At 37.1% G+C, this 26,998-nt stretch overlaps 1 protein-coding gene across 6 annotated transcripts in view; it reads right to left on the bottom strand.

The window, feature by feature from the left end:
- Positions 1-26,998, bottom strand: part of LOC126483814 (eukaryotic translation initiation factor 4E-binding protein Mextli) — a 139,957-nt gene that overhangs the window by 49,549 nt on the left and 63,410 nt on the right. For all 6 annotated transcript variants that reach the window (XM_050107005.1, XM_050107001.1, XM_050107006.1 and 3 more), the window contains 4 exons: positions 23,211-23,271; positions 20,201-20,343; positions 15,150-15,274; positions 6,956-7,032 (listed from right to left, as the gene is read on the bottom strand). In XM_050107005.1, the coding sequence (XP_049962962.1) occupies positions 6,956-7,032; positions 15,150-15,274; positions 20,201-20,343; positions 23,211-23,271 (406 nt within the window). The remainder of the gene's footprint in view (positions 1-6,955; positions 7,033-15,149; positions 15,275-20,200; positions 20,344-23,210; positions 23,272-26,998) is intronic.

The raw sequence follows: 26,998 nt of genomic DNA, 5'->3' as shown, positions 1-26,998 counted from the left end.
CAATTCTTTTGGTTGTAGAATACTTTAGCGTTTAAGAATGTAGAAAAGAGCAATGGTCACACCCGAATGAGTCGCCTATTTATAGTTACTTAAATTTTTCTGAGTAACCTTTCAAGTAAAGTCACTTAACTAATTCTATAGCAATTGTCCAAAGAGTAATATCCCAAAATCATTAAATAAGTTGAAGGGTAGAAGTTTGTTAACCTAAGTTGCTTAAATTGTCTTGGTGGTAATTACCAAGCCAACTCACAGAAATTGAGAGAGTATTTGCTTTGTAGAATTACCTAGAATGATCAGAAATAGTAATATTCAGAATTAAGTTTAAAATTCAACTCAAGCCGTTTCACTTTGAAACGAGCCAAAAAATTGATTTATCGTTTTGCTCCTTCAGAGCTGGCGACCGTAGTTATAAGTATTTTCAGGAGGATTCGACGGTAAGTCTGCTGCTCTCGTCGTGCTGATAGGATTATCTACTGCTGCTAGCAGTGGTGATTGGATACATAAGCTCACTACCAAGTTAAGTGGGTCAGGTAGGCAGTGTTACCATGTGAACTGTAGGGCACTGTAGGCCGTGGATCGAACCCGTTCAATCATCACAGCTCTTTGAGAAATAGTCCGGATAGGAGTGTACTAATCCAATAGGTAAATACTGGCGAGTAACGGTCAAAAATGTATACGCAAGTGAATTTAGCAAGGTCCATGTAGCACCTAGTTAATGTGGTGTAATGGCGAGGGTAGGAGTGGAGCAAAGGTGAGCTGAGCTTGTGGCAGCTGTGCTGTCTTCAAAGATTAATAACGCCAGAATTCACTACTAACTCTTACCATTAGGGCTGAGCTATTTACGGTTAAAATACGTAGCAGTAAGCGCAAAGGCGTGACAGCTACAAGTCCGTATTGGCTTTATACATACGGAAGTAGGAAGCGGGTCATTCTGTCAGTGGAGGGGTTAAAACAACGGAGTCACTTGAGAACATACCCCATTTACTGATGGAAAGATTCGGCGGTTCGGTCGCAAGTGTTTGAAGTCACGCTGGTACGTTCTGTTGCTGTGTGTTTCCATTCCATGATTAATGTGATTTGAACAGAAGTAATAAAATGAGCTCTAACGTGGAAAGTAAGCGTTTCCGGACATATGTCCACATAACGTGTTTTCTTTCTTTGTGTGTGAGGAATGTTTCCTGAAAGTTTGGCTCTACCTTTTTCTAACACCCTGTATAAATAAACATACATATTTAAATGCATTGTAATGTCAAAAATTTCAAAGCAAGAGGTGGAAAACTTCAGGAGATTACAATTTTGTACAAACATTTGCATTTATATTTACATAAATTACACAGTTCTACAAAAAAATTTTTTTTTTCGTTGCCAGGGAAGTTTGAACGAAAATGGGATATTGTTATGATACTCATTCCGAGTATATTTGTACTTTTTCCAAATTGGCTCTGGTTTTTGAGATATAGGTTATTTGTGGAAATGAGAGTTTCATGTGGATAATATCGACTGCAGGGTCCATATATGGTGTAATGTATTTGCTACCTGTTTTTTAATTAGTGATATTGTACTATCTTTATTAAACAATTGTGCTCAGGGAGTGCATCTGTGTGGTTGAGGATTACATCATGCAAATATCACACTGTCAGCATGTGTTCAGTCCTGTTGTGCGGTGTGTGTGTGTTGAAGATATTGAGGGTTGTGCAGATTTGAATTCGGCGGTACTCGACATTCATTTGTTGGCTGAGGTAATCCCCACAACAGCCGATAGGTAGCGTTCAGCGTAAACAAGAAAAATGGCGATGGTCAAAAGTCACACACATGTGCAGTGCAGCTTCAAGGAGATAGAACCTTTTCATCGTGACGTAGCAAATAAGAGGTGAGTATTCATTTCACACAAAACAATTAATGATGTTTGTTGGATGTGATTGACATGCAAATACAAGAAAGTTCTGCATAATATGTAGTATTTGTGCAATTTTGTTTTAGGAAAACACGAGTTCTTCACGCCGTCTTTGCGTGAACCATCCAGATGAGTTCTGCTACATTTGTGGTGAATACGTTCTTCAAAAGAACAGGAAGAATATCACTCCTTTTGTGAAGGAAGCATATCTGGCATATTTTGGAATTAAACTTGGAGATCAAGACAAGGCGTGGGCACCCCATAAAGTTTGTAAATGCTGTGTGGAGTGCTTACGGCAGTGGACAAAACGAAAAAGGAAAAGCTTAAACTTCGGAGTGCCTATGGTATGGCGAGAGCAGAAGAACCATACAGATGATTGCTATTTTTGCATTGTTAATGTGAAAGGTTTTAATAGGTTCAAAAAACGAAAGTGGGAATATCCCGATTTGGAGTCAGCAAGAAGACCGGTGGTGCACAGCAACGATGTTCCTGTACCGACCTTCACAACATTACCCATGCTAACATCATCAGATGACGATGTGCACGGCGAGGAATGTACAAGTAGTGGTTCGGAATACGAAGGACGTGAGACACAACCCCAGCAGTTCGACCAGAAGGAGCTCAGTGACTTGATACGAGAACTCTATCTTTCAAAGCAAGCATCAGAACTCTTAGCATCCAGGCTTAAGGAAAAGAACTGTCTTCATCCAAGTGTTAAAATAACAGCTTACCGGACGAGAGAAGAAAACCTTCTTCCATACTTCAACCAAGAAGAGGTTATAGTGTATTGCAGCAATATACCTGGACTTTTACTTGAATTGGGGCTGCCGGAATATAGACCAGAGGACTGGCGTGTCTTCATAGACAGTTCCACTAGAAGTTTAAAATGTGTTCTCCTACGCAATGGCAATCATTACGCATCTATTCCAATTGCCCACTCAACAAAACTTTGTGAAGCATATGCTAACATCAACATGGTTCTGCAGAAAATTCAGTATATGCAGCACCAATGGTTGATTTGAAAATGGTGAACTTCTTGCTTGGACAACAAAGTGGATACAGAAAGCACCCATGTTTTATCTGCATGTGGGATAGTAGGGCAAAGCATGAACATTGGAAGCAGAAAACATGGCCTCCAAGGGAACATATGGCTGTTGGTGAAGCAAACATCATTAATGAACCTCTGGTTAGTAGGGACAAGATTGTTCTTCCACCATTACATATTAAGTTAGGACTAATGAAGCAATTCACCAAAGATTTAGACAGAAATGGTAATTGCTTCACATACATCTGCAATACGTTCCCTGGACTCAGTAGTGAAAAACTTAAGGCAGGAATATTTGATGGTCCTCAAATTCGCAGGCTCATCAACGATACCAATTTTACAAGTGTCATGACTGTCACTGAAGCATCGGCCTGGAACAGTTTTGTCGCTGTTGTAAAATGTTTTTTGGGCAATCATAAAGCTCCCAATTACGAGGAACTGGTCAAAAACATGCTCACTAACTTTCAAAACTTAGGAGCTAACATGAGCATAAAATTGCACTTCCTTCACAGCCACTTGGATCGATTTCCTCGTAATCTAGGTGATTTCAGTGAGGAACAAGGAGAGCGGTTCCATCAAGATATGAAAGGAATAGAGGAAAGATATAAAGGAAGATGGGACAGGCATATGATGGCAGATTATTGCTGGAATCTGCAACGTGACTGTTCTGAAGAGACCTATAAAAGGAAAGCGTGCAGGAAGCGGTTCGTCATGGACGGAAAATGATATACTTATAGAGAAACTTTTCAATTATGTTTTATACGTGGACAAATGCCTATCAGGTTTTCATAGAAGCTATTTATAAAGATTATTTTCTTTTTTCATTGTAGTTTGTAGCGCTCGAGTTCAGTATTAGCAATTTTTTCTAATTTTTTGAATAAATCATGCATTACCTCAAAAACTAGAGCCAAACTGCATAAATGGTTGCTATATTCGTCCTCAGCACCACTAACCCATCCTAAAGCCACTCAAATGTTCTTGGCAAGAAAATGAGTGTTGACCAGTGTTATCATATTCCAGAACGTTCAAATATTAAAATGCAATCTTGTTGAAATTCTGTTACAGTTTTGGGATGTCGATTTTTCTTCTTATTCCAAAAATGTGTAATTTCCCTAAAACAATATGTTAGTTAACAAAATATGCCCACAAGAATAGTTAACTTTAGTTAAAATTCTGAGCAGGCTTTAGAAATCTACGAACACATTAATGGGCGTTCAAAAAGTTTTGCACAGTCATCTAATTTTTTTTATATTTTGCAGGAGGAGAATGAATTTTTTTGTGAACATACTTGGAACATTTAGCTATAAGTTGGTGTATAAAAGTATGTTCTTTTATTTACAGGCAAGCCATAATGAACCGTGTCAAGCGATAGTGTAAAAGTCAATTCCCAGAATTTTACCAAAGTACATTTACATCATGGAAAGTACATTGGGCCAGATACATCACAGCTGATGGAAGCTACATTGAGGAGGCTCAATGTATAGCTAAATGTTCCAAGTATGTTCACAACAAATTTTGTTCTCCTCCTGCAAAACCTAAAAAAATTAGAAACGGCGGTGCAAAACTTTTTGCACACCCTTTGTATTTTCCAAAAGCGAAGTTTTATTTTGCCACTTTCTAATTATACAGTTTTTGGATCTACAAATTTACTTTACTGTTTAAATGGTATCTTTAAAATTTTCTCTTTCTTATATTAATATCTAATATATAACACTTCTGCATTTTACCATTTTGTATATTATGTACTCCATAAGTATTTATATAGGTGTCATGCACAAAGCCACTGTTAGTTCATACCACAAAGTCAACAAGTAAACTTCTAATCCAATCTTCTTCAACTAGGACAGTCACAAAGTTGTTAGTCAGTCAGTGCTTGGTAATTGTAATGCTATGTCCTGTATCAGTCAGTCCACATCCAGTAGTAAATCTGTAAAATTCTATTCAAAACAATGTTTTACTTGTGATGCCACTTGTTCATGTTCACTTGCCTAATATTAAGCTACATATCTTATAGACCTGTAATGTCAAATTTAAACAGTTCATGACAAGCAAGCTGATTATGTAAAGTGCTTATGAACAATAAACATGAAGAAAGTGGAAGTTAATACTATCCGAGATGTGTATAATCATTTTACAACAAGGAAAGTTCCCGACAATCAAAGAAGAAATAAGCCAAAAGAATGAATTTGACAAGACTTAAGAGGAGTACGAAACTGGTTCATAAGTTACAATTACAACAGAGCAACTGTGTGTGCATCATACACTGAGGTGATGAAAGTCATGGGATAGTGATATGCCCATATACAGATGGCAGTAGTATCGCGTACACAGGTATAAAAGAGCAGTGCAGTGGCAGTGCTCTCATTTGCATTCAAATGATTTATGTGAAAAGGTTTATGTGAAAAGGTTATGGCCGCAGGACAGGAATTAACAGACTCTGAACATGAACTGGAAGGTACGAGCTAGAAGCATGGAACATTCCATTTCAGAAATCATTACGGAATTCAATAAACTCGAGGTCCACGGTGTCAAGAGTATGCCAAGAATACTAAATTTCAGACAGTACCTCTCACCACCAACAACACAATGTCTCATGGCCTTCACTTCACGACTGAGAGCAGCGGCATTTTTGTAGGGTTGTCAGTGCTAACAGACAAGCAACCCTGCATGAAACAGCACCAGAAATCAATGTGGGCTGTACAATGAATGTACCCATGAAGACAGTGTGGCAAAATCTGGCATTAATGAGCTACAGCACCAGACAACGGACATGAGCGCCTTTGTTGAAAGCACATCACCTGCAGTGCATCTCCTGGGCTCATCACCCATCGGTTGGACCCTGGAAAAAAGTGGCCTGGTCAGATGAGTTCCCATTTCAGTTGATAAGAGCTGATGGTAGGGTTCAAGCACAGTGCAGACCCCATGAAGCCATGGACCTAAGTTGTCAACAAGGCACTGTGTAAGCTGGTGGCAACTTCATAAGCTATAGACTGTTTTTACATGGCCATTCATGGACTTCATGTTCCCAAACAACAATGGAATTTTTATGGATGACAATGTGCCACGTCACCGGAACACAACTGTTCACATTTGATTTGAAGAACCCTATGGACAGCTTGAGCGAACGATCTGGCATCCAGATCGCCTGACATGAATCCCATTAAATGTTAATGAGACATAATCAAGAGGTCAGTTCGCGCACATAATCCTGCACCAGCCACACTTTTGCAATTATGGAAAGCTACAGAGTCAGCATGGCTCAATATTTCTGCAGGGGATTTACAATGACTTGTCGAGTCCATCCCACGTGAAGTTGCTTTACTACACTGAGCAAAAGATGGTCTGACACAGTATTAGGGGGTACCCCACAACTTTTGTGACCTCGGAGAACATAACCTCTGACTATCTTCCATGTTATTACTTTAACTGTTCAGTATCGGTTGGTAAGCTGTGTCCACCAGCACATTCGCATTCATTGACGTAACTCCACTACCAAACCATTGTCTTCCAACCTACCTACACCTTGGGATGTATCACAGGTCAATCTGTCACCAAAACCTTTATTTCCAAGACATTCCCATAGTGATAGCAACTATAATATAATGCAGAGAATAATGCCTACAGAATACATCAAACGAAACATCAAACAATGCTCTGAACAAGGGGAAGAGATTCCAATTTAGAGATGAAAACACATCACATCATCTGGTTTCTCAGGTCCTTTCAGCAGAACTGCATTTTGAACCTACAATGTGTAATCTTTTTTTGTCCATCCCATTCTGTCTCTTCTCTCCATAACTCATTTTCCCTATCCACTTCCTAATATAAACCATCACCCTAGTTAACACCACTACAGATATTTGAATAAGTTTCACCCCCGCCCCCCTTTTTCTCTTCAACCCAAACTTTTGTTTCCCATCATGTAAAGTATTTGCAAATCTTTCACAGCATGAAACTAAATTTTAAAAAATCCATAAAGCACAATTTTTACAGGAAGAGAGCATTTCTGAACTTACCCTTCATCACATTCTTTTGAAACCTGTGGCCGTTCTTGTTCTCCATAAAAGAATTCGTCCAAAATAAGTTTAGCAGTCTGAAAGAAAAAATGGAGGAAACTTGTTTGAAACTTTATATGTAAAGAAAGACAATACCAGTTTATTTTTTTTTTTTTTACAGTAAAAGTAAATAAGAATCATATTAGCATCCTTTTAAAAATTTACTTGCAGACTTATCCTGTCGGTACAACAAATCTGCAGCATGAAATTTTAATACTTTATTATGGATCTTCAGCATTTTTTACAATATTACAGTCTACTGTATCTCATGGTATACAGTAATTGATAATACCATAAAATATGAGTCAAAAAGACACTGAACCATACACTTACAACACATTCTCAAATTCTACAACTCTTATCTTACCACATCCTCTAATGCTGGACAGAGCCCTACTTCAAACACTGCCACTGCCGTCCAAATTTTCAGAACTTTGCACTGAAAATTGTAGTTCAGAGGAAAAAACTTCCTTAAACATTGGTATGTGCAGCTTACCTGTAAAGCCCTACCACTAAAAAAATATGTACACCTCACTGTTTCCTTACTCTACTATACTGAAATTGTCATACACGCAGTATTATTTATCGACACTGTCCACTATACATTTACAACAATTTTAATACTGTTTTACACAGCAAAATGAGAGCTGAAGGTGTTTCAGGTAAGTTCAGGGGCAGAAGTGAAAAGTACGTCCATACATGTATTAAACAAAGCACTGGTAATAGTAATCAATGCAAAGAATATTTAACACAAAAATATAAAAGTTATGACAGTTTGAAATGAGACTAGAAGTACCCCAGAACAGAGAAATATTTCCTTAACACACATTTGTTGAACAGACTGAAGCAGTCTGATATAAAACAGCAAAGAACCAACATATATAGCATTAAATTCTGATCCTATGTTTTGGACAGAAGGCTTTAAAATCATTGGGTGCTAATCAGCACAGTAATCAACATCCTTTCTCAGAATTTTGGTACTGTCATTATTCTAAGTTTTAACACCTTCCATAGGAAAGTAACACATTCTTTGGTCCTGCTAACTAATAAAAATCTTAATAACCCCTCATACTCAGTACATGGTGGAAATTTATACTTGGCATTAACTTCTGCTAACATGTACAAACATACAAAAAAAAGGGTGCACTATTTAACAAATGCCACATTTTAGTTGTTTTTTTTTTACATGTTGCATCCCAAACCACTATTGTAACATTTGTTTTATTATTAACAAATTCACGCTAATGTTACATCTACAAACAGCCCTTTCTTCAAATTATACTTCACTGAGACTTTGTTATCACTTCGGAACACAAAGACTTCTTTGTTCAAAATATCTTTCAATATATCCAACAATAGAAAGTTCATGCTGAAATATCAACAATTATGAAAAGGATAGATTGCTACTCAACACAAAGTTGCAGACAGGCACAATGAAAATACTGTTACACACTAAGCTTTTGGCCAAAGCCACGAAGAAGCACTCCACAAACACATGACCTCTATCTCTGGCTGCTTTAGCCGGTCTGTCACAAAAAAAAATTTAATTGATTATCATTCTGAATTACAGCTAACTTTTCCAAATACAAATGTGCCACATGTGTGCTACAAGTCATTTAACTTGGTACTGTGCAATTAGGATAACTTTCAACTTTAGACAGTTATGTGCGAAGCAAGTGGAGGGAGCAGTGTTGTCAGCATTTCCTGCACATGCCACACCTACTTTCAGCATATGGTCATTGCAGTGAAACCCCTACTTTACATTTTCATGCAAACTACACTTTAAAAAAAAAACCGAGAAAAATGTTAAAACCACCCAAAATATGAGCAAATACACATGTAATTGACATATTTGAGTAAAAATCACCATCCTCTCCAATATTTTTTGTACAAAATCTATATATGTGAAGGAAATTAAGTGTACAATACAATGTTTACACAATAATTTTCGGTATTGAATTTCATCAGTTCCTAAAAAAAAAAATCATAGATGTGTAACAGCAAGTAAAAACTCATAAAAAAATTGAAATTTGTATCTGGGTACCAGTTAATCAAGCTGTTTTCCGACATGCTATGACTACAAATTATACATCCAAAATTCCCATTTTTAAGAGATCATTCTTTCTGCTCACCCAGAAAAAAGTAAAAATTGATGAACATGTTGAATTGAACCAAAAACATCACAGCACCTAAATGGTTGAACCATAAGCATAAATGTGGGCATCTGCTTAATGACATACTTAGTCACCATTGCTGTTGTTGTTTAATGATGTTCTTATGAGCCGGATTTCATATGCTTACCACCATTAACATGTTATTTTAGGCTTTATGAGAGAAACAGAGACGTGAAAAAAATCAGTTTACTTCCCCAATTTACGTTACAAGCTTATTAGACTTTGGTTCAGTGAATTTCTGTACCCTGTGTAAAATGTAAATTTCAAAGGAAACTCAGGTGCTACAGTTTCGCTTCATGTCTTTTATCACTGCTGCCAATCGTTACTACTTACAGCGCATGGTATGTGTGATGCAAAGTATATGAGTAGTATATGTAGCTGTTGCAACTGTATCACATCAAATTTGAAGACAAAGTCTTTAAAACTTGCGATTGCAAAATCCTTGTTCTATTTCCACGTGACATCTCTGTCACAACACTTCACAAAATACTTTCACCCCTGCCTGCATTCCCATCACTAAAGAGCCACTCCCCCTCTCTACACATCCACAGGGTGAGATTTTTTTACATGTGCTAATGTGATGTGGTCGCTGCGCTGGCAATTGGGTGACTTCACAAGTCGCCAGGCAATAAGAGCTCACCAGCCGGAAATGGGCGACGTTTCCTTGATTATGACTGAGCATGTTCTTTGAGACTCAGCATATGAATTGAAAAGGTTGACTGATACTGTTGCTGAATACCGTACATCAGAAATACATGCAAAAAGATGAGACTGAGTTATAAGTGGCACAAGAAAAGTTGGTGGCTGGACCCCTTCATTCCGTATTGGCTCGGTCCTGAACACTCCGCGTCAACTGCCTTGTTTTTCTGCTATTGCTGAAACCTGGCATTGCGAGGTGAAGCTAAATGTTGCTAGTTGTGTTGGCAACACTGATCATGGATTACATCAGCATTTTTTTTCCACATCTCCCCTCTCCACAATGGCCTAAAATATTACCTTAATTCTACCATCACCCATGGTGTGAACCATCTGTCCTTTTAGTCGCCTACAACTTGTTCAGTCACTTCAAATGTCAATAGTAAGAAAATGGGATGAAGTCATACAAGACGTCAAGTAAAACTTATAATCAAGGTAAATTTTACTAGGAAGAAATGTAAAATTGGGGAATTTTTAGCTATGATCTTATGGGTTTTTCACAGGGGCTACAAATTTATGGTGTAGAATCGCGAAAAAATAAAACCGGAGAATGTAAAATTGAAGTTCCACTGTAATTGATAAGTGACTAATAAATGACAATAACAAACAGGACACTTACATCAATGAATATTTTATTAATACCATAACAAAATTATGGTTTAAACAGCAGGACTCCAAGGGAAAACTCTTCACTGTCCTCTTCCTCAGACGTGGAAATGATGCTGGAACCAGTAGTATCATCTGTTCAATCGGTCCTTTCACCTGTCCTCCTCAGATCCATGTTTCCTGAACTTTCTTCTTGGTATGGCTCAACTCAAGACCAGTCCTGTGGCATAACTTCAGTAATAGCTACTTTCATTGGCATTTCCACTGCACTGAGAATAATCAATTTGTTCTTCCCACTGAGAATAACAACTTAATTCTTTCTTCCCAAATTGTTTATCATCTGGAGTCAAGTAAGTTTAATTGTACTGAAACATGCGTTTTAAGGAAAGATACTTATTATATTATGTCCCTTCGCCAACCTGGTAATGTTAGGTTTTTTGGCTTCTTAAGCTTTACAAGTTCTACTAATACTTTCTTATTCATGCAAAGTTTCATTCCTTTTCTGCAATGGAACATTTCTCTGTATCAAAACCAAAACACACACTTTCCTCCACTGAGCTGTTAGAACTTCCAAACACAAAACAGTATAGCGTATTATCCATAATTTTTGTTAAATTTGGGGAATATTTTAGAAAAATGTGGCATTCCAGCCACTCACAAGTGGCATTCAGTCATTCACAACTGTTAAGTTGGTACCGTAATGTAAAAGAAATAGTTTGGAATGATGCCATGAATTAAGCCACCATGACGGACAAGTAGTCCATCACCCTTCCTGAACAATGTCCTTGCTGTTCCTTCAGCCATGAGGACCATCCAACCTTCTGACAACTTGTGTCACACATTATCACACATTCCATAATGCCATTTACTTCTCCAAATGAAATGCTCCTTATAGGACACAGATACTGGCATCTCGAGATCACTGCATTACTTCCCCTGAATGACAACATCAGATCCAAAAACTTTTGTTACAAGAAATCCATCTCATGATGAAACTTTTGTGGAGACTACTTTCTTTCATTAAGTAAGTAGAGTACTTCTTGTATTCGTAATAACTAGGGAAAGGAATTTCATATGAATAATTTTTTTTTTGCTTGTAGATAAAAAACTGTTATTACACGTGAACTTCCCAAAACAGCACACTTCAATCATACATGAAATTCTATATCACTAATACATATATTTGTAATATTTTATGTAAATATTTTAAATAATTTTGCTTAAAAAACAATTCGTCACTTCTTTGCTATAATTTTTAAATTTAGAAAAAAATTCATGCAATTTCATATTATGAGAACGGAATTTCAGTAACTTCATTTGTTGGCAGCAATCCCAATGAAAACAACAGTCTTCAGTCATTGCTCTCATGTAGTTTATAGCACAGCATTTATACAGTATGCTGCCTTTAGTGAAACAATTGGTGATATAATGAAAAAAGTAAAGTCGAGTGTACGCTCATTTCCAACAGTATGGTGCTGAATTTAGCAGTATCCTTCCAAGTGATGGAAGAATCACTAAATGCAGACCAGTGATGTTAAGTCCTGCAGTATTTACCAGGTTGTAAACATAGAAGGGCCACTTCACATAAAACTTCAAGACAAATTCTTTTAGGTGAAGCAGCTTCCTCTTCAATACCCTAGTTTCAAAGAGTTCCAAATATTATACAGCCACTTTTCTTTCGTATGATATTCCTCTGTATAAACTAAGGAGACCAGCACTCCTAAACTTTCTCAAGAAATACAAAAATTTTGAAACACCAGAAGAAGCGACATCATGAAAATGGTATGTGTATGCTTGTTATGAAGAAATGTTAAGAAAGTTCACAGTAGAACATGAAAATACAAAGTTTGCATAAGGAAAGTGGGAAACATTGTGGTAGCTGTGCTAGAAAAATCACGAAATGGTTTCGAAGAGACATTTTCTATTAGCATGTAAAAAATATCAGCATCAAATACATGACAAAGTCTCACTTATTCAATAAAACTCTACTGCTGTAATGGCCAAATGGGGTGAAATCTGAGAGTGTTTTACTATTATCTGCTGATGCTGCACCACACATGAAAATGGCAGTTGAAGGCCTTTCTCTAAAATCTTCGTACATCCATATTTAAACTGGATGATGGTGGGACATCAGCTGGTATAATTTGTATTAAAAATAAAACTCCTCCAGCTGTACTTAAGATTCCATATTTATTTGGTTAATAGTTTTGACGTTGCGTCAACACCATCTTCAGACCCTTACACTTTGATGATATCAATTGTGTGTGGCTGAGTACTAGAAGTCCACAGTGAGACCAATACTTGCTCCACATGGATGGAGGCAAAAAAATCTCTAAAATTGTGGATTTCATACTACATGTAAAATTGTCAAAGTTTTGGAAAAATGAATGTGTTCAATAGTGACATTCCTTTCATGAAATATGCAAGGCTATCCTCATGTGATATTGAAACGTCTTTCTCTCTGTATCTTGCATTGTTTTGAGACAACTTGTGATGGAAAACAGAGAAAGTTTCCATGCTCCACTGTAACAGTGAACTGTTTCAATCCATCACTGCATTAGCATGATTGGTGAGTATTTTTTTAACATTAAGTATTTACAGTTTTGTAATATTGAAACTAAATATTTTTGAATTTGCTATGTATATTTTTTTATGTTTTCCTGTGTAAAAAACAAAATATTTTGAGGTTTTTTGCTTATAAAAAATTCATTTCCTAATAATAACGATACACGTCTGCTTATTGCATCCTGATGCAATGTTTCCACCCTGGTTACCCATCTGTAGTAACTTATTTTCTTGCCCGATGCAAAGGTAACGGTTAACTGTTGTTCCCTTCCTCTTTCCCTTTCCAGTTCTTAGCAGTGTCCACTTACGATGTTTTGTTCTGTTCTGTTCACCAATCTTGAAACATCTGAAACTGGACATCCACTGGTGTACTCCAATTTAAAGAACTCCTTCCACTTAAAGCACACAAATTTGTGATCTTGTCTAGTGGGGGAATTCCCTTCAATACCTTTTAAGCTAAAGAATGTGTTTTTTTAACAATTTTTTACATTAATTCTTGTGTTGAGACATAACACACCACTCTTAAAACATCAATACAAACACACTGCTTCATAACAAAAGTTTACGGGTGCAGAACATTTCCAGTGCTCTAAAACACGAAACTTCACAATAAAAGCTGAGAAACACTGAAACAACTAATGTTCAATGCAAAGTGCTGCCATTTACTGACTGCATGGTGACAGTATACTGTAACTGCCAACCTATTGGTGGTGTGAACTTCGGCAATGGCATCATGGCGCCTCCCTCAGGTCGAACTATGAAAAGTCTATAGTTATTTTAATCACACTTTAGAAGAAGACTAACAAACAGTTCTAACATGGCAATCTGTTAGATTTGGTAACTATTAACATCCCTAATGTACCCTGCCACTAACAGACAAGTTCAAAATTAGATTTTAGCAAGTCCTGCGTCTATTTCCTGGATCGCCCACCTTCTGTTATTCTGTGTGGTACAAAGTGAATTGAAATAATACATTGCACCATTAAGATGTTAAGTCAAGTCAGTGAAACACACAATACTCAGTAGAATGACTTGGGTTTTCACCACTGGCTGAACCCCGGAAGGTGTTCAAGTTATAGTGAAATTCCAATAATAGACCACTTACCTGAAACTGATGTGGAGGGTAGCACAAACACACATACCAACACTGAAGATCTCAATCTTTCAAACAAGCAAAGGCTCTATTTCCAGTTTAAATATGCACGCACACACATGCTTGATTGTGAGCATGTCTGTGGCTACAGCAAAAATGAGCAGTTGTCTGGCCAGACATACATGGTAGGGGAGGGAAGAATTGTACTGTGATGTGGTAAAGGTGCACATAGCCAGAAAGGCACAAGGAAACCTCTGGAGGCAGGAAAGTGGCAGACAGGTGGCACTCTCAGTATCAGTGGCACATTGAGGATTAATTGTGGTAACAATTACAAAAATTACAGAAGACTCCAACACCCCCCCCCCCCCCCTCCATCCTCATCCTCATGCAAATAAGTCCCGCTCTCTATGAGAATAATAACGAAGTCAACATTTAATTCAACAGTACAAATATTATTGAGTATTTGGCATAAAATGACATATAAGACCTGCAAACACTGTGGAAAACTGTATGTAGATCAGTCATCTAAAGATGTGGCAATCATACTGTCTGAACACATGAAAAGTTGGATACTACAAAAGAAATATTCAGCCTTGCCAAGACCTAATGGAAAACCCTGCATCTGAGGCACAACATGACATTCATCATACACTAAAGATAGGGAGAAAGATAATATTACTGGACACATAAGAAATCAGTAAGGATACAACAAAGAACACTTGCTCAAGTTCAAAGCAACACAATTATCCATTTACTTTCCGTTAAATTAAGTTTGACCTCAGCCAGTAATACTTGATTGCTGAAGCAGCTCAAAACCAGTTAGTCAGTCAATAAAAACTGTTGGACAATGCCAATAGTGTTTCCTTTTTTTTTTCTTAAGTCAGGAGAATAAGCTCAAGAGAGTTGATCAAAGAGAAAACTGAAGATGTATTCCTGAAATAAGGACTGGTAGAGACCATAAAACACATTAAGCATGCAATCACTAGCAAATTCTAACTCAAACACATCTATTTATTCTTACCAGCACTAGATCCAAATTTGCACCAGTTATCTTGATTGTATGATCATCAACAGTCACTGTGTACTTATATTCCAAAGTTGCATCACTGGTGGAGAAGCTATGTAAAAGTTTACTTCGTCCACCACCTGCAAATGGAACAACATGCATATGTTAAAATAGTTATTAAAATTACAGATGAATGTACTCTCTGCACTAAATTAACAGTGTTGGGCTTAAAATTAGCCACCTATTTCTAAAAACAGTGTGCAAATTTAATTACACATCAAACTGAAAATCTCAATATCTTATATTAATAATGTACTCAACACAGGGTCAGGTGAGACACTTAAACTGATCCCAATTTCTACTCAAATTTGTTTCACTTAAATCTCTTAACCCTTTCAGGTACATAAGAAAACTAAAGTGCTAGTGATTAAAATTTTTGTATCTATGTGGTAACTGGAGGTTTTACAAACAAAATATGTTATTATTTCAAACATTTTTACTTGTACTGCTTTTAAAAAAATAAAGCTGGGACGTATTTGTCCCTGTGGTCCTTAAAGGACAGTTACAGAACACATTACACTAATACATCAAAAAATTACAGAGGCTGTGTATATGTTGTCTAGTTGATGTGAAATCCTGCAAAACAGTTTCTGCTTGAAGTAAAGCACAAATTAGGACCACACTGTTCACAAATATTGTAAGTGTGATTTTCAACACACTTTGAAGCACAATGAACACATCTCTTCCTTACGTCTAATTTTATCATTCGGTGCTCTGGACTCTCTGGATTGCAACTTGTCTGCAACTTTCTTGATGTTTTCTCTACTACTGATAAATTCCTTTGTCGCCTTGAATAATTTCCAATTAGATTTCTTGCAATGCATTGTCCGAACTCTAGGGATGATAGAGTTGATTTGAATCCTGATTCTTCTGACAATTTTGAATATATTACATACGTATTGTTTACACCAATGTCAAGAAGATCAAAGAAATTTCTCAGGTAATACTTAATCTTTGCCTTCCTGTCAATCTCATAAGTCACTTTCTTCTGGTCCATAAGGTCCACCCCTCCCACTCACTTCTTGTACTTTCTTATCATAAGAGGACACTGAACATTGATCTTTTCAGAAGAACCAGACTGACGCCTCTTCACTGTCGTACATGGTATTGGAGAAATAAAATTAGTCAGTAGAAAAACTGGTTTGTTATCCATCCATTTGAGGATTGTCAGACCATTGCTACTGAGACTGTATAAATCACCTCTTTTCATTTCTGTGTCTGGAGGGAATGTCTTTGGGATGTTTCCATGATTGGTGCGCACTGTTCCACATGATCTGATATTTTGTAAACCAAGGTAATACTGCAAAGCTGCAGAGTTAAAAAAGTTATCTACGTAAATTTCACATCCCAGTCCAGATAGTGATTTTGTCAGTTGCAGAACTACTGACTCACCAAGCCCTACTTCAGGACCTGAGGTTTTTTTTTTTTTGACTGGCTTATTTTTGACATACTGTCGCATAATATTATGTCCTTTGAATCTGATCATATGCTCATCTACAGATTGAGCCCTAGTTGCACTAAGAGATTCCTGGAAGTTTTTGTTCAAATGGGTAAGTACAGGTCTCACTTTGTATGTCCGGTCTTCCTTTATTGACTGATCTGCATTATTGGAAAAATGTAAGTACTTTCGAATCTCTTCAAACCAATGTAGTGGCATAATCTGAGCTATATAAGGAACACCTAAATCGGGTTCAGTTGCCCAGTAGCTTCTAAATGCTGGCAAAATATGGTACCCCATTACCCAGGTTCATACCAAGAAATGCCTTGATTTCATCTTCATTTGTGCTGAATGCGTTGCCCGATTGTTCTGCATACCGAATACTTTCAGGAATTAATATATCATGCACCAAATCTTTTACGCCAATAGTGGAAGAAAAAATTTCAAATGGCTGTGGCATTTCACGATTTTCACTGACACTAAACAAAAGCACTTTCCCAAACTCATGATTCATGTTATTACTGAACTGTCTAGGTTGGTAAGTTCTGGACCATTTAAATTCTGGTAACTCTGGAAGGGAATCAGGTACCTGAGCATTTGGTTCTGATATTTCATCTGTATGCCTTCTTTTGCTAGGTGGGCTACGTATTTCTTTTTCAGGATCTTCTATAATAACATGTTCTCTTTCATCTTCCATACCTCCTTCAAGAAAAATTTTATCTTCTTCATCCAGTAACAGATTATCTTCGTCATCACTACTGCAAGCCTCCAAAATCTGCATAACACTTTCATCAGTGATGAAAAATTCTCTTTTTCTGGAGCACATGATCTAAAAGCAGATTTGAAATTATACCAGCACAAATTTTTTCTGCTTATTTTATAAAATGAAAGATAATATATTTCCAACCAAATTTTAAATAGCGTTCTGCTCATTTTTTTTTAAGTAATAGTAATGATTTCATGACATTCAAAAACAAGTACACAAATTACCATTGTGATACATTGGGACAACTATGTCCCAAAGAATGAAAATAAAAATTTCCACTGATGAAACACAGCTATTTTCTAAATGAATTGTCTAAAGTAAAAGAGAAACTTATTGAATATACTTTCCAGCTATGACAGTAAGGCAGAGAACACAAGACGCACACAATAAGTGAATAAATTTGTGTGTCTGCTCAAAGTGAGAACCACCAACAATAACCGACGACTAATGGTAGTTATAGTAATTGTAGCCACCAAAGATGTACGATATTAAAGAAAACAAATATCTCTCTTTCAAGTAGAGCTTCTGCAGCACATCAACTGTGATTACAGTCCAATTAGTAAGGTGATTTATATGTGGGACAAATGTGTCCCATGTATGTGAAAGGGTTAAATCAATGGCAACAATTACCAACATGAAGCTCTTAATTCTTAAATGGGCATTACAAAGATCTTAGCATCACAGAATAAGAAGCCACAGTGTTAATAATTACTACTAACTTATCCCTCCTCTACAGAATTCCTCTGCAAATATTGCATCTGTAACTGAATCTGTGACAAAAAGCTTAAAGGTTCATAGTTTATTGACAACAGCATGACTAGGAACGGTGTACAAAAATTTTTGTCAATGTTGGCCAACCATTTACTACATCCCCCCACTGAAATGAAGGAATCAATCAAACCTCTGGCACTGCCTCAGGAGTTAGAAATGTTAGTTAGCCAATAATCACAGCTTTGCCACTGAAGGTATTACAACATCTGGTACGTATCCTCAATGAAATGTGGTATACAAGCACTCTGCAAACAATATGGGTCACACAAATCGCTTTGCCCACACTCAAGCGACAAAAAAGAGCCTGGTTGGGCCACCACATCTTACCTCAATTGCTGTATGATTTTGAAACAGCAAATCTCGGGACAAACATACTGAAATGTGACTGTAATCATGGCTGGAACACAGCTACCTACTGTTTTGCACTACAATTTGTTCACAAAAGGAGCAGTGGGCATCCATTACTTATGTAATATAAACAGCACGTCTTTGGTGCATTCACTCAGCATAGCTTTCCCACAAGTCTTCTTTGTCATCTTAAGTGCACATGAAAATGTATGAATTCTTTTATTCATACAGAAGTTTTGTGCTCCCATAATCCCAGATACTTGTCACAGATAGGGGACCAATCGTATAACTGGTTGTGCTGTTACGATACTGGATTGTTGAGATATCAATGTCATCTGGCACACCCAGAGCAGAAACATTTATTCACAAATATTTATAGGACATTGCTCAACTGACAATGTTGGAAGACCATATGACATCAGTAACCTTGACTACTACAACTCAGCTGCCATGGTACGTTGACAGCAGGTACCATCTTATGGGGTTTCAAGTAGCAATGAACATTCTCCATGCATTGTCCCATACTTTGTGTGACCTCTCAACAGTGTGTCAGTTGTTGATTGATGAATACATGTTGCAGATCCAAACTCTGGTGCCCCAATTGTTTAGAAAGCTGGGCAACAGAAGATTCCCTGAACCAGTCATCTCTCTACTGAAACGAGGAAAGTACTGTTAAATAGTAACTGCTATTTCACAGGATGCTTCCTTACTACCCAATTACTGAAACCAGCTCTTTGCAATGTCTGTCAGATACTTGCTTTTTGTAGCAACCAACTGCTATCCAAACTTGAAACATCAGACATTAGTGTACATATTCCTGACAACCATACAAATGCAGAGACCAGATGGAACTTAAATATTCACTGGCAAATTGAAAGTAACTTGTCAACTACATGTAGATGGCACCTTCTTTTGTATCGGTCTTTCAATCTCTAAGCAGAATGGTCATTTCCCCTACCTCAGAACACGCTGGTGTTTAGGACTAAAACTTTGGCTATTGTGCAAGCTCACAGTTCAGTGCAACACTAGGATTGAATTACATTCCCATCATATCTGACTTCTAAGTGTATCACCAGGTATTGACATCCCAGCAACTTTGAGTAACAGCATTGTCAACTGTCTGAACACAAAGCTGAAGGTGTTTGAGCTATTACAGGAGGGCATTTCAGCTGACTTTCTCTTGAGGACACTGCATTGAGGCATCAAAACATTGAGCACATTGATTGCCTTCACAAAGATGGTCTTTAACAAACTGATATAGAATTCTAAGTTTTTATCAATTATCCAAAAGAAAATTAATCTTTTAAAACACGTTAAAATACCAACTGCAATTTTTCAAGGAAAAGGAGGTGGAACAAAAATACTAAAGCATTAGAAATGATTCACAAGAAGAATCAATCGTTCAGGATATTTTAATACACAGTCAAGTGGCAAATCAAATTTTTGTTATGCAATTTTCCCCATTTTCAAGTGGTCTACCACAACCTTCCACTCACCTACAGGTGACTGATAGCCAGTAGCCATTTTTTGTTGGTTGTTTGTAACTGGAAATTTCTATTGTAACAATACACAGTCAAATTTAAGTCTTAAACGGATCTTAAATTACTGCCTGTAGCTTAGCATGTGAGGATAATTATAGGCTCAAATGGGTCATAAATATGAACTTAGTGAAACAATTCTTACCAAGAGTGGAAAGTCTATTGCTTTCATCTGATGCACTACTATTTAAGCTGCTACTTGAATCACCAACCCTTTCTTTTTCATGCTCGAGACGTACTGGTGAGGCATTGCGTCTTATTGTGTCTTCTATTAAATGCTTTGCGTAACTGTGAAACAGAAAACTTATGGATTTATCTTGAAAAATAAAATCATTTACATACATACACAATCGTAAATTTTACCTTTAAATGCAATTTCTGACAGTCAAACATTTTTTTTTCGAAAACATTTTCATATTGCATTGTTAAGTTCTGTTACAAATTAATAACATATTACCTACTCAGTTCTTAAAAGCTTGCAATCATCACAAAACAGTGTTCCAAAATTCAAAGCCATACTTTTCCAATTGAACTAAATCCTAAGAATTAAATTTCCAATCACTATTAAAATCTTGTAAATTACAATCTTTTATCATTATGGATTGAATTCATTACTGCTCAGGCAGCTATAACAATCCCCTATAACTTTGGCTGTTTGTTAAGTTCATTTTCTTCGCATGTCACGTCTTTGGCCCAATAAATAGTTCAAAGGCCGAAAAGAACAAGATGTCCAGGGAACTACTAAATGCAAATTTTAACACTATTACTGATTTTACCTGTATTTGTCGTACCTAACTTCTTTGTCTAAATCAAACAATGGAAACTACAGAAGACTTTCTGGCCCAAGAAGCTGGAGTTTGTGGTCATATGTGCCTGAGGTGTGCTACTCTCTCTCTCTCTCTCTCTCTCTCTCTTTGATGAAGGCTGTGGCTGAAAGCTTTATGCAAGTGTCTGAATTGTGAATGTCTGCAACTTAACGTGTCTTCTTTGCAGTAAGCAGCAATCTGTCTCTTCTTACATTGTTAACTTCTTTGTCTGCTTTTGCTTAATGTGAGTTCTGTATCCCAAAGCTCATTGATGCAACATCTATGTAATTTTTTATACATTATTCATCTCAATGTAATTAATCTATGGATGTAATTTTAAAAGTGATGTTCTGTAAGAATGGAAATGTTACAACTTTACTTGTAATACTGGTTCATGCACAGGAAAAGCAGGTTTGTTATTATGTAAAACACGTAGGGAAGTCCCCCTACAACAAAAAGGCTCAGTGGATAGAAAAGATGCAAGGCTCCTTTGTGGCACGAGTTAGTCAAAGGTTACCAGGCAAAGTGCTTGCGTCTTGTTAACTGAATAAGGCAAAGGCAGCAAAATTATTTTATATAGCCTCAGATGTGGAAGCAATTGGGCTTATTATTCATCACACTCATTAGTTAACTCTGAAATGCAAAAATACGACATCAAGTAGAGAATTTTCAGAGCTTGTTATACAGAAAGACCCATGGATATTTTTGCTGCCTTTTTTTTTTTAATAGCCCCAGGAGATCAACATTGCCACCACATTCATCTCTCAGAATCAGTTGAGAGCTGTTTAATTCCATGGGGCAGTAACGTATTTCATCAATTAATAATACATTTGTCATCTTTAAAATTTGTTCTGGGCAAACACAGTCATTTATCTAGACAGGGTCCTATTCCAAGTGCTGCAATAATCCAAATATCCTCTTTTATTGAAACGAAAAGTCATTACCTTCCTTAATAATATCTAACAACTTTTGTGGAGTAGTAAATTTTACAATTATTCAGTAAGCCTAAGTTTTGCAAGAAATGATTTTAAGTATTCAGCTCAAACATTGCACTCGTTGAAATCTTAGTCCTTGTCCTGCATTGGCGTGGTGTTATGGGATACCCTTCCTCTCACCAATCTGTTAACTCTCTGGGACAGAATGTGTGTACCCTAACTGTGTGCATTAGTGTTACTGATGTTGAAGTCAGAGGAAGTTTCCTGAATGTTTGCAAATCATGTAACTGAAGTGGGACTGGTATTCACCTAGTGGGACATGGAAAACCTAAAAACCACATCCAGGCTGGTCGGCATACTGACTCTTCTTAATCACCAGGTGGATTCAATCTGGGGATGGAACACCTTTCAGATGTCTTACTTCATGGATGAAGCCCACACTGTTTCCCATAGTGTAGAATGCTATTATGTCCAGGTGAGGAAAGTTGTTTTGGAGAAATGACGAGTTGTTTAAAGTTTAAAGTGTTATGCAGCAAGGTTTCCCAAGAATGCCATATGATGTCTTAACTGTAAATTTTTACACACACACACACACACACACACACACACACACACACACACACACACACACACACACACAATAAATACTCAAAACACATAATTTTTTTCAAGGTAGTACAACACTGTACAACACTGCCTCATATTTTGCAGGTTCCATTTGTCGACAGTGCCCAACAGGAAAAAAAAAAAAAAATCAGCATTATGAACTAATTACTCAAGATTCACATTTAAGGAATACTCTGATTTAAAAAATAGTTTACAGTACCACCATTATTTAAATATGATTCTGTAGGAGTTCTTGTGGAATGAGGAAATAAATTTCATTTTTATCATTCACAATGGGTTTAAAAAATATTCATGAGCTTTTGGTAAGCTGGAACGTGGATGGCATTTAAATATTCCAGTTCAGCATAAAGTACTCCAAGGCCTGTAACCCTCCCCTGCACGAGTTCTGCAGCAATGCTGTAGCTGGAATTATCGAAAGCGCATGCAACATACAGCAAATTAGTGATAGCAACATCAAGAACTCAAAGACAACAAACTACTATAGTTTCTTTAAATTAAAATTTAAGGAACAATCTACATGATGCTTCATGTAAAGGAGCACACAACAGTATATTCTGCAAATATGAATCTTGATTATATATATGTCCAACTTATAATGGCCAAGCATCAGCCATCAAAATAACCCCAATGAAGATCACCTTCCATCTCCCATGTTCACAGATGTACAAGCAATCACGTAACATCATTTTTCTTTTGTTGTTCAGTATGAATTTCACTTCTCTTAAATTATTAGTTGAACTATAATTATCAGTAACTATTTTGACATGAACTGAAAGAGTTCACTAACTTTATTTTTTCTTCATTGGGACCAGTTATCTGCACCAGCCTCTCCTTTGCACCAGGATTAACTGAAACCGATAAAAGTAGTATATTAATATACAGCCCACTCAGAGGTCATACCAATTAGTCAATTTCGTACTGACAGTATTATTGCAGGTTAAATTATCTGTGTCAGGAGGATGCAGTGTAAATATTCATTTCGAATTTTCATATTTTGCACTTACTACCTAGTGTATTAAATATATTTATTATATGGCCTTTACAAACTTTACTGAATTGTTTTTGCAGGGAATCCACACGAGAATGCACTAGTTTCAATCTATCATCGTAACTATGTCACACAATGGCCTTACAAAACTCAAATTGGAAAGTAAATAATGAAGATCTTGAAACATTACAGTAAATTTAATTACATATGAGGGCGAATCTGAAAGTAAGTTACACTAGCCCGTCGCGATAGCATGCTGTGTTGTGACCGTGGCCAATGTGTAGCATGTGACAATAACTGCTGACACATCCAATAGGACAATCCCATCACGTTCTGCATGCAGGGTGGGCTAGGCTCAATGGTGCATCAACTGGATGTTCACTCAAAACTGGAGTGAACAATGATCAGATTTCTATGGGCTAAATGGCTGAATTGCACAGACATTCACTGTGAAATCACTGCTGTACATGGTCAGCATGCAATCTCTCACCCATGTACTGTGAATTGAGTAAGAAATTTGAGAAATATCGTGATGGCATGTCTGCAACTTCCAGTACGTTGCTAATGTTGATTGTGTGGATGTGATCATTAGAAAGGATCAGTGCGTAACACTGCAGGAAATTGCCTGCGTGCTGAATATTTCCTATGGTATTGTGTTGTCCATTGTTCACCAACACCTTTGATATCAAACCGTGAGCCAGATGGAGCCCATGGCTGCTCACAAGGGACAATGTTTCCAATAATCACTGGAATTTTTGCAATGGTGTGTTCTGTGATCATTCATCACAGGGGATGAAATGTGGGTCTACCACTTCATCTCCGAAACAAACAGAACGTTAATGCGATGAGTGCACACCACATCACCACAAAAAAAGAAGGCCAAGATCCAACATTCAGCAGGAAAGGTGAAGGCCACTGTGTACTTCGACATGGAGGGTGTGGTGCAAATGGAATTTATGCTGCAAGGCACAACATCAATTCTGCTTCATATTGTCAAACATTGCACCGGATGCATAAAGCAATTAAAGAAAAGCAGTGGGAAAAATTGGGTGCAAGTGTGATTTTGTTGCACAACAATGCAACATCACACTCAGTCCACCAAATGTCAGAACTGCTGCAGCGTTTCAAGTAGGAGGTACGGCAATATCCTCCATACAGAACAGACCTAGTGCCATGTAGTTATCATGTGCTTGGCAAGATGAAAGAGGATGTCAGTAAACGATGATTCCAAAATGAGGTGGTGAAAGCAGCTGTATCCAGGTGGTGATTCCGAAATGAGGAGGTGAAAGTAGCTGTATCCAGGTGGTTACACAGGGCTGGCCGGAATCAAAAATCTGGTTACCCGTTCCGAGAAATGTTTACCGTCTCTTGACGACCGACTAGGTGGAAAAGAGAACTTACATTGTATGTTGTCACAGCATGTTGCCTATGTGAATGTGGTTTAATTAAGTTCCTAACTTGGAAGTGTAACTAACTTTTTGATTCACCTCTTACATTACAAGTACACAGAGTAAGAGCTACAATTTGTCATTCAACACCAAAACAAAACAATATAAATTTAGTGATCACACATGCAGTTCTTTATGTCTTAAGTAAATTTTTCCCACAGCTATTGGATTTGTGGCTAAGAAATCAGTATTTCTGCAAGGGCCTATATGCTGGCTAAAATTAGAGATCAGTATATGGGAGAAGAAGCAGTCACTTACACTATAAAATATTTTTAATGTTAAGGAAAGTCACCTGCAACCTGATTTAAGAACTGATGTCAGAGAGCAAAATACTAAGAGTTAAGTGGGTTGGCAGCGAGATTATGACCTTATTATGACAAAAATTCTACGCATTTTCTTATACAAATAACAGCATCAGATTTAAATGCAAAAGACATGCTACAGACACACACTTCACATTAACATGCAAGTCACACAGAAAATAATATTTTCATCTTAATTTGTCTATTTTGCAATGAAAAGGTGTTTCACAATCAGTAAAAGCGTTCTCACTGCCTAAAACTGATTCTTTAATCATTTTTAAATCATCTACATGAGTTTCTCCAGGACTAGCATTTAACTTCAACAAAACAAAAACAACAACAACAACAACAACAACAACAACAACAACCTGTAAATGCCTGACAGTTAACAAAAAACAAAAATCCAGAAATGTATGGGCTGTGGCTTTCAGTCAGTACTTTTGAGCCTCTATTTATATCCGAATCCCGCTCCAGCTACTGCCGGGTCTGGGTGCTGACGAGTCCTCTCCATTTGGCTCTGTCCTCCCACCACTTTTCTTCCTCCACTTGCTGCCAGGTCACACCTCTCCTTTCAACAGATATTCTCACTCCCATTTTCCACCGTGTTCTTGGGCGCCCTCTAGGTCTTTTCCCATCCATCTTTAGTTCTTCCATAATTTTGGGGAGTCTCTGCCCATGCATCCTCTTAACATGCCCATACCATTTTAATCTCTTTCTTTCAATTTCTTCTCTCATACTTTTTTGTTTGAGGTCCTTTCTAATCTCTACATTCCTTACTCTGTCCATTCTTGTTTTTCCCTTAACTGCTCTGAGAAAATTCATTTCCCCTGCTTGCAGTCTGCTCCAGTCCCTTTCTGTCATTGTCCATGTTTCTCCACCATAGGTGACAATAGGGATGTAATAATTCTTATACATAAGGAGTTTTGCTCTTTCTGAAACTTCATTATTCCAAATCAGATGTTTTATTGTTTGGTAGAAATTGCCTCCCTTCTGTAACCACCTATTAATTTCGTTAGTTATTCTTCCATCCCTAGATATTTCACTCCCTAAATAAGTGAAACTTTCTACCACTTTGAGGGGTTCTCCATTCAAGGCAATATTTCCGTTGATTCCTTTCTCCCTTCTAAATACCATTACTTCACTCTTATCTTTATTTATTTTTAATCCATACCTTTTCATTATTTCCTTCCACGCATCAAGCTGTAACTGTACATCTACCTCTTTATCACCCCATATTACCATATCACCTGCGAAAATCATCCTTTTGTCTTTTTCTTTTACTATATCTTTAACTGCCCTATTCATTCCTTCCATCACAACATTAAAAAGCGCAGGAGATAGAATACTTCCTTGCTTAAGTCCTTGTCTTATTTCGAAGTATTCAGAGTTCCCAATGGTGTTCTAATTCAGGAGATAGAATACTTCCTTGCTTAAGTCCTTGTCTTATTTCGAAGTATTCAGAGTTCCCAATGGTGTTCTAATTCTACAATTGTGGCCTCTGTACATTGTCTTTATAACATTAATGTATCCATCTTCTATATCTATCTACTTCAGTTCATCCCAGAGTCTTTCCCTGTTAACTGAGTCATATGCCTTTTCTATGTCTATAAAAACCATTATCACCCTCTTGTTATACTCCCAACTTTTTTCCATCAGTTGACGGATAGAAAATATCAGGTCGATCGTGCTCCTTCCTTTCCTAAACCCATGCTGTTCTTCACTCAGCTCCTTTTCTATCTTTTCACTTATTCGATTTAGTAAAATTCTTTCAAAAATCTTGGCTGTATGGCTCATGAGGGTTATTCCTCTGTAGTTTTTACAAAGTCTTTTATTGCCT

The sequence above is a fragment of the Schistocerca serialis genome, chromosome 6, assembly GCF_023864345.2.
Source record: "Schistocerca serialis cubense isolate TAMUIC-IGC-003099 chromosome 6, iqSchSeri2.2, whole genome shotgun sequence".
Taxonomy (NCBI): domain Eukaryota; kingdom Metazoa; phylum Arthropoda; class Insecta; order Orthoptera; family Acrididae; genus Schistocerca; species Schistocerca serialis.
The sequence above is the reverse complement of the archived record's forward strand: the minus strand, read 5'-3'. Positions and strand labels throughout refer to the sequence as shown.